We start from the raw sequence: 16,238 nt of genomic DNA on the forward strand, positions 1-16,238 counted from the left end.
GAGCATCAACATGACTGTTCGAGGGTTCAGAAAATCGTTTGGAGAGCAAATATAGAGAAAATAGTTCGAAGAAACATTATGGCGATATACGAAGATCAGAGAATATTTAGAAGAATATTAAAGCATGACTTAGCTTTAGACAGGGCGTCTGGTTGGCGACGTATGGTGTTATCTGGTTGGCGTTGACGGCGAGCACCTGGCGGGCGGTGAGTTGTCGGAGAAGACGACCTCGGAGGTGGTTACGAAATCAGATCTACTATCATGAGGGCTGGTGTAGCCAGTGATAAATCATCATCATGGACCGGCATGGATCTCCATGAGATTGATGACGAGAACGCGCTGTTGATTTGAGGTCCATCTGGCTCACCATGGATCAAGCGCACACCCCTACCTGGCGCGCCAACTATCGATAGAATATGCTCGGCAGTCCACTAAGGGGTATCCCGCGATGGTAGATTTGTCGGTGGGGGTACACGTAATCAGGAACTGGATGGTGACACAAGGCATGGAGACAATGATTTAGACAGGTTCGGGCCATCTGATCGATGTAATATCCTACGTCCTATGTCTTTGGTGTGTTGTATTGAGATGTAGTAGATAGATCTAGATGGATCCTGTCCGCTAGGGGACCTCTGCCTCTCTTTATATAGTCTGGAGGGACAAGGTTACAAGTAAAGTAGCCTATTTGGTATTATATAATGTCTTGCGGTGTACGCCGAGCAGCGCCGTGCATGCCTTGATCTTGTGGGCTGGGCCACCTCTGATGGTGTGGCCCATGTCTTGTCTTGAGGATAGATTTTTTTTTAATTTTAACCCTTTTTTGAATATAATTTTAAATCTAACACTGATGATTTTTTTTAAACTAATACTTTTGGCCGCGCCTATTGCCCTAGCGTGGCCAAATGCCTGTGCCGCGCCATGCATGGTGGCGTGGCACAGGGCTAACGTGGCATGGGGCGGTCGAGGGGCCGCTGACGTGGTCGGTCCTACCACGCCACCCATCATGGCGCGGCAGTGCCACGCCACCGACCGTGGCACGGCAGTGCCGCGCCGTGTTGCGTGGCGCGGCTGGACCAAACATACCGCACGAGCACCCACACCTGCCACTGCGCCCGCCACCGGCCCGAGCTACCTGGATGGTAGAATCGAAACGCGTTGCGCCAGTATATTGTTGAGTTTTTTCATGGCCGAATAGAGAATTTGATAAGCCAATGATTAGTTTTTCGTCTTTCATAATACGGTTATGGACCATTTTAACTAATCATTTATGAAAAATTGCCACCGGTGTCCAGATACGCCGGGACTACCGGTTCCCGAACGCAGGGTACTTAATCTCACCGACAGTGCTGCCGTGACTCAACGAAACAAATAAGAAGCAAGTTGACAAGCTGCCACATAACATATTCATTGTTTTGACATAAGTTTGACATAAAATAGCCAAATAACCCCACAAGTTTCGGATGTCAATATTCGTTTGACCAAAACAAACTAAGACCCAGGAGTGTAAGGATCCCTCGGACGCCTCTGTCTCTTTGGATTTGTTGGCAACACATTGGGAGTGTAGCCAATGTCGGTATGGTCGCGTCGACGGTGCGTACGGCTCATACCCTACAGGTATATGATACGCACGATTACTTATAATTCTTTATGATCGTTAGTTCATGGAGCCTATGTACTGAAACAAACTATCTTTGTTAGTACCTGTGAGGCTCCTTGGGTGCCAAACAGGGCACCACCTAGCTGAGACATGCCGATCTCGTCCTGCGGCCATTCGTCCCACTGGCCATGCTGTCCGCGGAAGCCTAGGGGTTCATCATCGTCGTCATCGTCATCCTCCTTGTCCTCAGCTATAGGGTCCTTCCCAGCGCTAAGATGTGGTGGTGTACGCACCGCGGAAGTGGCATCCTACGTCATCGCCTGAGAAGAGCTGGCTGGTGTCCTCAAAGAGGCTGAAGACGTGCTACCTGACCGCGCGGGGAGTGGCGGTTCCTCAAAAGGGGTGTCCATGCAGCTCAACTTCTGAGCTAGCTTCCTACAGCTCTTCTTCACCTTCTGCATAAATAGACATTAAAGTTAGTTCATTAGCCAAACGCATATACAATAAAGAAATATTTTTGAAATGGATAAATTTATGTTTACCTCCACAAAAGCCGCGAGAACGCCTGGCCCCTGCCCTCTAGACTCGTGAAGCCGGAACATTGCTTCCTTGGACAGCCTTGACAATTGTGTCGCCTGGGTACAGAAACACGGTTGGAAAGTTTTAGTACACATACTTAATACCAAAAGGATAACAAATTGTACCATTCAAGTATCTTACCACGTATCTTTGAAGCGGGGCTCTCTGTAGCTATGTGTCCTCCCTAGTGGTGACGTCGTATACGTCTTCGATGACATCTTCCTCTGAGTCCTAGTCAATCGCCACATCAGTGTATGGGGGCTTGATATGTGTCCTCGTAGACCTGTGAAGCCACCGCAAGTACTCGTCGAAGGTGTGCTGGTCGTGTGGAGAACCCTCAAGGACCGCATGTGGTACCCTGGTCTGCCACAAATGGATGTACGAGCTATGTGTCATGCGCCAATCCTTGGTCTTGTACCTCTTCCTGCAGTCAAACCTACAACAAAATGATGTTAGTTGTACCAAACACACCTCTGAATTGTAGCATTGTTATTAATCGATAACGCACCCGTGCAATTCTTGATTGGTGGAGTACAACGGTGGTGGGCACCATGTCATTCTTCCAAACTATCTGCAGACCTGGATGGGCAAGTGAATCTCGACCATACGGAAGAAAATAAGAGGGACATCACAGCGATACTCGTGTGACTCGTCCCTAGTGATAGGACTAGAGCTCCGGAGAATCCCAAGGACACCAAAACACCTGAAATTTCATAATTGTGTTAGGTTGTGATATAGTGTACATCGAAGAAGACACTGCTACGATAGTATAGAGAGCGTAACCTGGTGCTTTGTCAGGACGTCGAGACCATCCATATACTCCCTGTACTTGCGCCACGCATTCTCTCTAACTAACTGTGCTTCCGTCCAGATATACAGAGCTGTAGGGAGTGTATCATGCCCGTTCCATTGCTGCATTGAATACGATAACGAATTAGCAACAAATAATCTCATCATATCTAACTGCCTAGAAGAATATAATGAACCAAAGTACTTACCGGTAAACCATTATTAAGGGGCCTCCCAACGGGCAATCGTTCCCAACACCAAACCTGGAGTAGGTAGGAGCAACCCCCAAGGTTCGCATGTCCTGAGGTGCAACGGCAGGCAACGCATAGCTGTCGATACGTCCATGCCAGGACTACGCTGCCCCAGCTGTACCCCGCTATGTTCTCCCACGGCTGACGAAGTATGTCAAGGAAGATCCAGCTGATGGTGTTGCCCGAGGCGTCTGGGAAGAGAAAAGCACCAAGAAAGTGCCAGAGCCACACTCGAGCGAACCTATCGATCTGTGCCTCCTCAGCTTGTGGGTCCAAGTACTCAAAGCGCTTTGTGATCCAGGACGATGAAACACCGGAACTTTTCCTGTAATTGATCAAAGAAAATGAGACCCGATTGCTGCAGGAAAGCAATGCAAGTATTAAATAGGCTTAAATTTCTCACTTATTTTTCTTGGAAGCATCGTCGTTCGGTGGAAGAAAACCAATAAACTGAGCCACCAGCTCCCTCCAGTGATCGTTGTCAACTATCCCTGTCACTGGAAGTCCCCCCAACCGAAGGCCTAAAATAGCCTTCATGTCCTGCAATGTCAAGGTCATCTCGCCACAAGGTAGGTGGACCATGTGGGTCTCAAGCCTCCACCTGTTATAAGAATAGAACGACTGTTAGTTGCCTCCAATTTGTTACAAGAAAGTTTACATACAAAGAATGCACTCGCACATGTCTACAGCTGTAGTAAGTAGTGCTGGGTCAAGAGGTGGAAGACCGTGGTTGACAACATGGACAAGCTCAAGGAAGCTGGCACGCCGTATGTACGGCATATAATGCTCGTCTCACTGATGCGCCCTGGTGTGAGTGCGGGGCCTCAAAGGAGGCAATGACACCTCTACGTCGTTGTCACTCAAGATGTGTGCTCGGTGCTAGTCGTCGTACTCCATCTCCAGAATGGGGTACAATGGGTGCTGCGTGGGAGGGGCCATCCTGTTACAAATTAATAAACAAAGCGTTAGAGTATTCAAATTAACAAAAATTAAATTAACATTATGTAGCATTGCAAAATTTAAACTACTTGTAATGCAATATGAAAGCACATGTATATATCGGCACAAGGCTAGGATAAACAAACGAGCAAAAGAGGTAAAGCCCGATGGTCATATGCTATGGACGTGGATAGGGGCTAGAGATCGTAAAATAAACACCAACCAAGAAGCGAGGGAGCGAGTTACGCTCAGCGTTACGACCACGGTAGGATTAACCCACGATTGAAACGTTCGAATGAATTACGATCCATCGACCGGCTCGCTACAATCCCAAACTAAATAACTAACTACAAACTAAATAATAAATACCTAATCAATCACAAACTAAATATCCTAAAACAATAATAATATAACAAACTAAATAATAAATACCTAAAATCTAAAAACTACCTACGTAAATCACAAACTAATTATCCTAATACAATAATAATCAAAATAACTTTAAATCAAGAGAGAGGTACCTTAGGAGCGGGCGGCCTTGACGCGCCGGCGTTCGTGGCGCGGCCGGCGAGGGTACTGCGAGGCGCGGGCGGCCGCGGCTGGCGGGAGTGGCCGGCGAGGGCACGGGCGGGCGCGGCGTGGGCGGGCACGGCCGCGTGCGGGCGCTGGAGGCGTGTGCTGGGCAGCGGCGGGGCGCGGCGGCTGGCTGGCGACGTGCGCGGGCGGGCAGGGGTGCGTGCGGGCGAGGGGCTCGCGCACTATATTTATTTGGCCCTGCCGCACCATGGATTAGGACGCGGCAGTGCCGCGCCATGATGGGTGGCGCGGCAGGACCGGCCATGTCAGCGCCCCCCCGGTCGCCCCACGCCACGTCAGCCCTGTGCCGCGCCACCATGCATGGCGCGGCACAGGCATTTGGCCGCGCCAGGGCAATAGGCACGGCCAAAAATGTTAGTTTTAAAAAAAATTCGTCAGTGTTAAATTTAAAATTATATTAAAAAAAGGTTAAAATTAAAAAAAATTCTGAGGATACGGGGGCATACCCCCACAGCAACCAAACGCGCCCTTAGTAGTTGAGCACTTGAAACATGTCCAAGCCACCTATCTTTGTCATGGCTTTATGTATTGCTCACGCTAATGTACCATTAGACTAATCATCTTTGTATGTAACATAAATATATTAGTTCACCTAAGATTATCACTTAATTACTAAAACCAAACTAAACCTCCAGCAGCACACTTTCACGATTTTTTTTTTAAAAGTTGGTATTTTATATTACACGAAGATCCATTATGTTACATTGAGAGCACGACTAGCGGCAGCGCAAGGCCCATGTGATGACCGGTGGGCAGTGACATGAGGGCCCCACGGACGGCGGCCAAGAGTGCAACCCTCGGACGACTGTCGGGTGGAAGCACAAGACCCATTTGCTCTTTGGCAGGCGAGGACGCAAGGCGTGACCTCAGGGAGCGTGCAACAGCACGGGCTGTTGTGCAATAGTTTGGCATGGGACCCATAGATAAAAGAGGTCCAGGTGTCACCTTTTTTAGGGGAGAGGAAATTGATTTTGAGAAATATGTAAAAAATTATAGTTACTTTTAGACAGAGAGGATGAGATGAGACCTGAGAGATTCGTTGGAGATGCTCTTGTTATAGAAACTTGGGGGGTCCTCGGAAATGCAATCGTTTATATATATATATATATATATATATATATACTATCCTGTAGCTGGCTACAAAATAACTTATTCTGTAGCCACTTTGAGTTACGATAATTATTATGTTAATTTACGAGATTATAGTAACTTCATACTAAGTGGTTTACTATAACGTTATGGTAAATATCTCCATGTGTTATAGTAACCCAACTATCGTAAATATGTATTGGCATTATCGTAAATTAATATATAAAATTATCGTAAATGGAGGTGGCTACGGAATAACTTATTTTGTAGCCGACTACTGAATATACTATATATATATATATATATATATATATATATATATATATATATATATATATATATATATATATATATATATATATATATACACATACTAATCAAGTTTGCTAAACAAAATTAAAGATCCAATGGTTTCGGTATTAAACAAGTTGGTGTTTAGGCGCCAAATATGCAAGTGAATGAGTATTTAAACAAATATTCTGTGGGAAGAATTAGGGGATGAATAAACAAATGCATGCATGCGGCATGTAAGACCAGAGCAGCTCTAGCTAGTTTCAGTGTTCCTGGACCACGTTATGCTGGTGCGGATAGGTTCTCTGTCTCAGCAGTTTAGTTTCATGTTTGTCTGCATATTCTTCCGTTAGTTAGGCTAAATAAATTGACTAGTGACCTGATCTCGTGCAACTCGCTTTGACTGTTCCTCTGCCGTTTGCTATGTTTGTTTGTGCTATTTGGCATTAGGGATGAAAACGGATAGGATACGAACGGATATCACTCATATTATATTTGTTTTCATATTTCTGTTCGGATTCGGATTCGGACACGGATAGCGTTCGGATACATATACGAATACGGATTGACTCGGTTACAGATACGAATAATGAGTATCGAATACGGTATGAATCGGATTCGGAGAAGGTCGGATACAAATATCTATTCGGATATTGAGTAAAAGCAGCATATATATATATATATATATATATATATATATATATATATCATACGTGCGCAAACCATTACACCACTCTATGAGTCCATAATCCATCTAGATTAAGCCGAAAGACTAAAGAGTAAAGCAACAAATAAGATAAAGATACAGATACATCATACATCAAACATCATACAAGCACCAATCTTCGCGGCATGAGTAGAAATAGCCAAGCTCATGGCTTCATGGGTCTCATGGAGTCATGGTCATGGATTCAAGATCTACAATCCTTATATAGGCCATTTTTTTCATTTGAGAAAGTTTGAACAAAATGTAGTTCAAATTTCATAAGTGTGTGACATAGTTTTAGAAAGTCTGTATGAGATTCAAGAATTTGTGACTAGTGTTTGATAAAACTTTCTCAAATGGGAAAATGAGCTATGTAACAATTGTAGATCTTGCTGAGATGATCAAACTTGGTATTCAGAGTTTTTTCATCTAAGGTCATTTAGTGTCTCATTTGAGCAAGTTTGACCAAGTTAAATTTGGTCAAATGAAAAAACAACACTTTGACTCTAGTATTATGAACTCTAAATGACTTCAAATTGAAAAGTTTTGAATACCAAGTTTGTTCAACTCATCAAGATCTACAATTCTTGTTTTGGTCAACTTTCCATTTGAGATAGTTTGGATGGTTCAAATTTGTGATTTTTAAATTTTGATGCTTACAAACTAGTTTTCGGAACCCTAGATTGTCTCAAATTGAAAAGTTTTGAATACCACGTTTGTTCAGCTCATCAAGATCTACAATCCTTATATAGGCTATTTTTTTCATTTGAGAAAGTTTGAACAAAATGTAGTTCAAATTTTACAAGTGTGTGACATAGTTTTAGAAAGTCTATATGAGATTCGAGAATTTGTGACTAGTGTTTGATAAAACTTTCTCAAATGGGAAAATAAGCTATGTAACAATTGTATATCTTGCTGAGACGATCAAACTTGGTATTCAGAGTTTTTTCATCTGAGGTCATTTAGTGTCTCATTTGAGCAAGTTTGACCAAGTCAAATTTGGTCAAATGAAAAAACAACACTTTGACTCTAGTATTATGAACTCTAAATGACTTCAAATTGAAAAGTTTTGAATACCAAGTTTGTTCAAATCATCAAGATCTACAATTGTTGTTTTGGTCAACTTTCCATTTGAGATAGTTTGGATGGTTCAAATTTGTGATTTTTAAATTTTGACGTTTACAAACTAGTTTTCGGAACCCTAGATTGTCTCAAATTGAAAAGTTTTGAATACCAAGTTTGTTCAGCTCATCAAGATCTACAATCCTTATATAGGCTATTTTTTCATTTGAGAAAGTTTGAATAAAATGTAGTTCAAATTTCACAGGTGTGTGACATAGTTTCAGAAAGTCTATATGAGATTCAAGAATTTATGACTAGTGTTTGATAAAACTTTCTCAAATGGGAAAATGAGCTATGTAACAATTGTATATCTTGCTGAGACGATCAAACTTGGTATTCAGAGTTTTTTCATCTGAGGTCGTTTAGTGTCTCATTTGAGCAAGTTTGACCAAGTCAAATTTGGTCAAATGAAAAAACAACACTTTGACTCTAGTATTATGAACTCTAAATGACTTCAAATTGAAAAGTTTTGAATACCAAGTTTGTTCAACTCATCAATATCTACAATTGTTGTTTTGGTCAACGTTCCATTTGAGATAGTTTGGATGGTTCAAATTTGTGATTTTTAAATTTTGACGTTTACAAACTAGTTTTCGGAACCCTAGATTGTCTCAAATTGAAAAGTTTTGAATACCAAATTTGTTCATCTCATCAAGATCTACAATCCTTATATAGGCCATTTTTCATTTGAGAAAGTTTGAACAAAATATAGTTCAAATTTCACAAGTGTGTGACATAGTTTCAGAAAGTCTATATGAGATTTAAGAATTTGTGACTAGTGTTTGATAAAACTTTCTCAAATGGGAAAATGAGATATGTAACAATTGTAGATCTTGCTGAGATGATCAAACTTGGTATTCAGAGTTTTTTCATCTGAGGTCATTTAGTGTCTCATTTGAGCAAGTTTGACCAAGTCAAATTTGGTCAAATGAAAAAACAACACTTTGACTCTAGTATTATGAACTCTAAATGACTTTAAATTGAAAAGTTTTGAATACCAAGTTTGTTCAAATCATCAAGATCTACAATTGTTGTTTTGGTCAACTTTCCATTTGAGATAGTTTGGATGGTTCAAATTTGTGATTTTTAAATTTTGACGCCTATAAACTAGTTTTCCATTTGAGAAAGTTTGGACGGTTTAAATTTTGAAGCACTAAATGATTTCAAACGAAAAAGTTGTAAACAACAAAGTTTCATAACTTTTTGAGATCTACAATTTTTATTTTGATCATTTCTCCATCCAAGGTCGTTTGAATAATATCCGGATAATATCCGTTTTTAAATATCCGGATATATCCGATACTTAACCGGATTATCCGATATCCGCCGGATATCGATGATATTACATCCGTATTTGATATCCGCCTAAGATATCCGTTTTAGTATCCATATCCAAAAAAAATTACGGATATCCAAGTAACTATCCAGATAAGTGTTCATATTTGTTCGGTCGAACGGACGGTCGAATAAATATCCGTACCGTTTTCATCCATATTTGGCATGCCATGAGCTCACGGTTCACTGTCCACTGTACCTAGCTATTCCTCTACATAGACCGGCACAGTTTGCTAGAGTAATGCACAGCTGATGTTATAATTGCAAACTGGAGCAGTCATGGCTTGCGTCAAGGCCTCTGTCGTATGAAAAACTATTGGTTAAGGTTGACTGCATTGCAGACAAGGTCTCGTTTTGGATGGTATGGTTCTGGAGGAATTTGGATGTTTGGAGGAATTTATAAGAGAAAAATATAGTCTCAGATAAAAAAAGAAGCGGATCAAGCCGGGTTTAAGCCGGGTTTAAGGGCACGCGAACGGAGCCACATTCTGGTATTAACCTGAAAATCCGCAACATTTGAGATATCCATACTATACCAGGACATTGACAGCTCGATCACGGTGTAGCTGTTACAAGAATACCAATCTGGTCTGCAGATGTTGGAACTTAACGTTAAGCCGTTGACGCAGCTTCAAATCAAAAGAAGAAAAAGGCTAACTGAAGCATCACTTTGCTTATGCAGTGACCACCACTTGTTTGACTGACCGGCTCCCCGTACGACCACGATTGAAGAAAAAAAACAAACTAAAATATGCTACAATGACTAACAAACAAAAACGTTTGTTAATTTGTGCCTAATTCCTGTCTCTGATCAAGGGCAGCAAGCCAGATGCGACAACATGAAAGTTCTGGCCCCAAGAAGTTTAAGTCTTACTCCCTCCGTCAAAAAAATAAGTGATGTTTTTTACTTTCAGACATCTTATTTGACCGTTTGTCTTATTTATTTTTTTACAAATTATAAAATAAAGAAATCATTATTAAAGTATTTCTAATGATAAAATAAGTCATATTAAAGTAGATAATATTTTTTTTATACATACAAAATTTTTGAATAAGACGAACGGTCAAATAAGATGTCTGAAAATAAAAACGTCACTTATTTTGGAACGAAGGGAGTATGAAGTAGAATACCAAGTATTGTTTTTGCCTCTTTTTTTTAGCACGAGACAAAATGTGAGATTGAATTATATGGCAACGATTGTGGATTCAATATCATGGGTTATCTATGAGATTGAATGTGTAGGTACATGGCGGCGACTGTGAATCAAGTATCGTTTTCATTGTAGAAAAATGGTGTGGTGCTCTGATTGGGGTGAAAGGGACATTTAAGTGTTACAGCAAAACGACGTACCACAAGGGGAAAATCATATACAACACGCAAATGAGGTTAAGCCTACAAGTTGGGTGTTAATTAGGCAATTGGCAAGATGTGGAAAGGAGGGGAAATACGATGACGACACGAGAGTGGAAGAAATAGTGGCTGAGGGAGATGAATTGCATTGGAGATGGAAAAGACACGGCTCCCGAATGGCCAGAGCCTTGATACCATGCAAAATCGATGGTCCTGAAACAGCCTCCAACTATACTAAATTGAAGAATCACTCTAATTTTTTTGACAAATGTACTTTCTGGGCCACATGGAAATTTTAATGGAGCATATGGGCATTGCAAAGGATAGCTCACTCAGGTGGTGTTCTTGGCTGGATTCTCCCATCCTGCTCCAAACACCATCATGTGTTCCTTTGCACACACTGCAACTGGTTATGGAAAGTTACAAACTCTCTATGGCTCCTCCCTCCTATGCGAAATGCATGTTTTACACATCATCCTTCTCATTCCAAAATATACTATACAAGTTTGTCATGACATCAATGCATCTTTGGCCTCATCATTCTTTTATGTACGCCTCTACTTAAATGCACCCGAATGAATGTAGTAAAGATATGCCACACATCTTAGCTCTCACAACATTCAATGGATGTAGCTCAAATAGAATTATATTAAATGGGAGTACTATGGTACATAATTTGTGACTACATTTACTCCCCTGTGAAACAATAATACTTCTAACCCAATCAAAATTAGCCGTTTTCATGGAATTTCTAAGATACATGACTTGAGTTAATGATGATGCTTCTTTCCAATGGAGTAAACTTCTTAATCAAGTATGGGTGGAACTTCTAGGATGTGCACTGCTATGTGGACATATTAAATGTCGTATGTAGAGATGGATAAAGTGTGTCATCCTAAAATCAAAGGATGTCTTAGGTGTATTTGGGATTTGGCTTTACCTCCCCCCTACTCACCGCAACAAAGGGCCCGTTTCGTAGGGATTCAGATTTTCATAGAAATATTTTGGATCTTTATTCTCTCAGGAAATATTCTGGATGACGAATCAGAATCACTAGATGTTTGGTTGTAGGCTGGATGGTAATTTAAAAATATATATTTTCCATACAAAAACCGTATGAATGAAAATATGCTTCAAAAAATTTTCAAACTTTTGTGGGCGAAGAACAACTTAAGTACAATCTACTTATATGGAATTAACTGAGAAAATATGACATGAGAAGGAAGAACCAGAATCACTGCGAAACCATGTTTTCACATATTCATGTACGTAGCAACAATGTGTGAATCATTTGGAACTCCTTTGAGCAGAAACATTTCGCCAGTGTGCCGTTTGGCTCGGATTCTACTGATTCTCGTAAGAATTGGGAATGATTCATGGTGCCAAACACACCCAAAGGTTCTCATAGTTACTCTTGTTGTTTTCTGTAGGTGCAAGAGACAGCCTTTAGTAAAGGTCTCCAAGCAAAATGCCCAAATCTTTGACAAAGCCTAAAAGATAAGTCCCAAATCCAGAGTATGGGATGAAGGCTCAAATCAAAAAGCCAAGAAGGGAGCTTAGAAGTGAAGACTCAAGGTGTAATCGGGCCTTGACGCGCATACATTGTGACTTTAGAATAATGTATAGTTATATATAAAGATGTTGTCCCTAAATATTTCAAATGTAGTTGTTAGATTGGACAAAGATCTCCTCTATATAAATAGGGTGACTATGTAATGGAGAAGGCAAAAGTTCTCTTATGTTGAAAATCCACACATTAGAAGTTATTGCAATATGAATCCTTTATTTCAATCCTATCTTTGCATCTCTATCCTATTTTTGCATCCCTGTGGAAATGTAACGGTGCTTATCCTCGAAATTGGGTATCATTTGAAGCAGTTCACAAGCAAACTAACACAAAATTGTCGAACCTCTTGCTTGGGTTGGACCCCTTCAGGGGGTGTGCATCATTAGGTTACCCAAGGCTATCCACAAAGCCTATAGCATGCCTATAGTCATTGGATCAAGAGATGAATAGGAACATAGGTTCAAAGAGAAATTTGAGTTTGAGGCTAAAGAGTAAAGACATAAATTGATTTGGTTTTATTGGTTGTGTATCAATTGTCTATGGTTTTTCATATTCATATGTCTTGTGTGATATCAAGTTCAAATGTATTAGAACAATATTTAAACCAACCTCAAACTAATTACTTCAACAAAACAAAACCATCTAATTTTTTTGTTTACTATAACTTTCACATCTGCACTACAAATCCGGTGATCTACATGTTCCTTTCCATTGTCTCAATGAGAGCTACACAATGGTGGACTCTACATCATTTAGGCATTATCCAAAATCGAGTACTTTGGTTTTGGAAACCGGATAGTCCAGTTTTTTAGACTATCTAGTGTTCAAAATTTGGCCAACAACAACGAGATAACCATTTTAAGTAAAATTTAGCAAAGTTCATGTGTTTCATGAACACGAATTACAAGTAGCATTGCATGGATGTAAGATTCCAAGTCCATATTAGTACATACACAATATCTCAAATTTGAGAACCATGCATGATTAGACTATCTTAAAATGAAATTCATATGAAAGTTACAAGAGGCTATTGCCCTTTTCATTATTTGTTTTTATTTTAAGAAAACTTTCTTAGCACTACTTTAGTATAAACTTTGGGTTTGTCTTGATGACTGGTGGTTTGATATCTTAGGGTTGCACCTCTCCACCAGTTCATTGTCGCTGCCTTCCAGGACTCTAATCATGCATCGCCAACACCGAGGAAATCGAAGAATGGTGGGGTGAACTTGTCACCACCCTTGTCGATGGCTAGCGATGGGGTGGAAAACGTGGAGCGCGTGCTTGTTTTGAAGTTGGTTGTAGTGGGTGTCCTAGCATGAGGGGCCATGTCGGAGCCACCTGTGTAGGTAAACAGAACAAAAATCACATGTTAGTAATTTGTTGGAGGCACACCTTGTGAAACCATGAGGGAGAGCAAGAAGCGACAAAGCCTACTCTAGTAGACCCAAGGGATAGTACCTCCTATGGAGAGGTGTGTTGTGTTGGTGGATGAGGAATTGTTGAATTCGTTGGCATGGTAAATGTGGGTTGTAGTCACTGCCTCTACTGGGACATCGATCTGTGAGTGCATATTGTTGCCATAATTGTGGTAGACGTTGATGGTTGGCATGAAGTGTGGTGACCCTTGTGTCGATGATGAGGGGTAGGATGAGGATGAGATCTTAATGTCTTGGATTGCGCGGGACTTACGCGCCATCATGACATGCCAGTGGTTTTTGACAGCGTTGTCAGTGCGGCCAGGGAAGTGGCGAGCAATAAGGGACCACTTGGTTCCATATGCATGGCGCGCCGCTAGTAGTCGCTCCTCTTCCTCCTCGGAGAATGCATCTTGGTTAAGTTGTGGATCTAGCTGGTTGAGCCACCGTAGCCTGCAACTCTTTCCTGTTTCATTGGAGTAAAGATCGTAATTACTCTTTAACAATACTTAAACTTTTGGGAGAAGCTAAATATCTTTGTAGTGTTTGAGAAATCATACCTGATCTGCCTTCAAGCTTCTCAGCGATGCATCGCCAATTCTTGGGGCCATACTGTGCAACCAAATCTTTTAGTTTTTCATCCTCAGAAGGACGCCAGTGACCCCTCACGATGTGCTTCCCCTGATTAGAGCTACCATCAAGGCCATTACTAGCGTCATGCTCCTCCACATGCTCGCCATAAACCTCCTCTGCAACGAAGGCATGCTTATTTCCCTCTTGGAATGGAACCAAAGCCTGTATTAGTGGCATAGCAGGGTTGAAGTGATCCATTTTGGATCCAAGGCTTGGATAGTTTCTTGTTGTGATTGCTTCACCAGATGAAGTGGTTGTTTATATTGGCAAGGACGAGGGTTCTTGCTACAACAGCCTCAACAAAATCAAGCAGAAAATAAATTCTTACTTCTTTTATTCACCATAAATGCATTCTTCTTTTAGGTTCCATCACTGGTTTCTCAGGTCCCGCCATACGGTTTTTCTGGCCATTAAATAGGGATACGGCTTGGCTACGGACACCTCTTCTTCTTCACGTGAACTCTCTCTCTCCTCTATAAGGATCTCTAGATGGATAAACTAGGGTGAATAGCCAAATTAAATTTTTCTAAAAACAACAACACTAGGCAAAATTAATTAGTAATAAAGAAGGCCCTAATATTATAAGCACTACCTCTCGCTATTGGTTAACAAGCCTAGGGTGAACAAACATACAACCTAGTGATCAAGGAAATAGCAACTAAAGATATGTCACTTGAAAGGTAAACTAAGCTACACCAACACCTTAGCAACAAGAACTACAAGCTCTACACTAGGACTTGTAAATGCACTAAAGTAAAGCACAAGTGTTGAGAGATCAAAACACACAAGAGGAGACACAAAGATATGTCCTACGTCCTCATTGGGGCATGTCCAAGGATCACTACTCCACTACTAGCTCAATGATCTCTCAAGATTGGCTTTGACATGAGTGCTAGTGTATGAGCTGGCTCGATCACAAGGTACACCACAAGCCTTGAAATACACTAGAGTTGCACTTTACCTTCCTAGTAGGGATGAGTACAAAAAACCACTCACAAAAAAATCCTTAGCACCTTACTATGTACAATTAAGTGCTTCAAGGGATCACCACTACTCTAAGCCATCTAGGCGACGACAACCACCAAGAGTAACAAGAATTTTGCAGCCGACACAATCACTAGAGCCAGTAGATGCAAACTGTAACACCCTCGGTGTTACACTATAAATCATTTACTAAAACATGTCATGAGCATCATGTTTATGTGTTAATGCATGTAATAAAGAGTGTAAATCAATTTCCATAACTCAAAACGATCAACGGAAGTGCGAAATGAAAGTTAATTCAATAGTCATGTTAAATCACTTAGGGTATAAAACCAATTTTTATTAAGAAAAAATGCTATAGAACATGTATGTGATACTTAAATAAAGTTTGAAGTACAAACTTTGTAGATGACAATGAAATGCTTGCAGTTGAAAAATGATATTACTAGCTAATATTTCCACTAGCTTAGAAATCGCAAATGGAAATCCAATTCAGCTCTAGAACTTAGAAATTTTCAAGTCTGCCGACTGTTAGACACTGCTATGTTTGGCAATTTATTATGAGAGATTGAGTTAAGCAGTAGGGTAGTATTATGGCTTGTTTTTGTAGTCTAATATACCCTCTTTGGTATAGCAAAAGTGCTTTGGGGATTAGATCAATGGTTTAGTCATGGTCGATGCTTTAAAATTCATGCACGACACTTGCTTCGGTTGCCTGGCCGAGGGTGCGCGGCCACCATTGCGTGGTGCCTCAGTGTCGCTGGGCTCAGATGTGCACTGCCGCTCGTGGTTGACCACGACTACCCTGTCCTGCCGGCCACCGCTGGCCGTCTGGCCTTGTCGTGCGATGCCACCGCACCCATCGCTCACCTGCCCCATCGACGTCCCGCATGATTAGCCATGCCGCGCTGCTACCACTGCAGTCGTGCCGCCTAGGCTTGGCCGTGGCCAGCTGTGGCCGCCTCTAGCTTGGCCAGGTCTCGACTACCGCTG

At 41.3% G+C, this 16,238-nt stretch overlaps 1 protein-coding gene across 1 annotated transcript; it reads right to left on the reverse strand.

The window, feature by feature from the left end:
- Positions 1–1,905: 1,905 nt before the first annotated feature.
- LOC136460486 (transcription factor CSA-like) lies at positions 1,906–14,459 on the reverse strand. The gene is made up of 5 exons (XM_066460158.1): positions 14,189–14,459; positions 13,903–14,094; positions 13,409–13,551; positions 2,140–2,232; positions 1,906–2,052 (listed from the first exon to the last, which is right to left on the reverse strand). Exons 1-5 carry the CDS (start codon positions 14,457–14,459, stop codon positions 1,906–1,908), a joined length of 846 nt encoding a protein of 281 aa, XP_066316255.1.
- Between the last annotated feature and the right edge of the window lie 1,779 nt (positions 14,460–16,238).

Source organism: Miscanthus floridulus, chromosome 6 (genome assembly GCF_019320115.1).
Source record: "Miscanthus floridulus cultivar M001 chromosome 6, ASM1932011v1, whole genome shotgun sequence".
Lineage (NCBI taxonomy): Eukaryota > Viridiplantae > Streptophyta > Magnoliopsida > Poales > Poaceae > Miscanthus > Miscanthus floridulus.

Excerpts from the sequence above, each read along its gene's own strand:
- LOC136460486 (XM_066460158.1), bottom strand. The coding sequence starts at position 14,459 with ATGGATCACTTCAACCCTGCTATGCCACTAATACAGGCTTTGGTTCCA. Across the intron at positions 14,095-14,188 it reads GAAGCTTGAAGGCAGATCAG|GAAAGAGTTGCAGGCTACGG; the intron begins GTATGATTTCTC and ends CCAATGAAACAG. Across the intron at positions 2,053-2,139 it reads TTCTCGCGGCTTTTGTGGAG|AAGGTGAAGAAGAGCTGTAG; the intron begins GTAAACATAAAT and ends CTATTTATGCAG.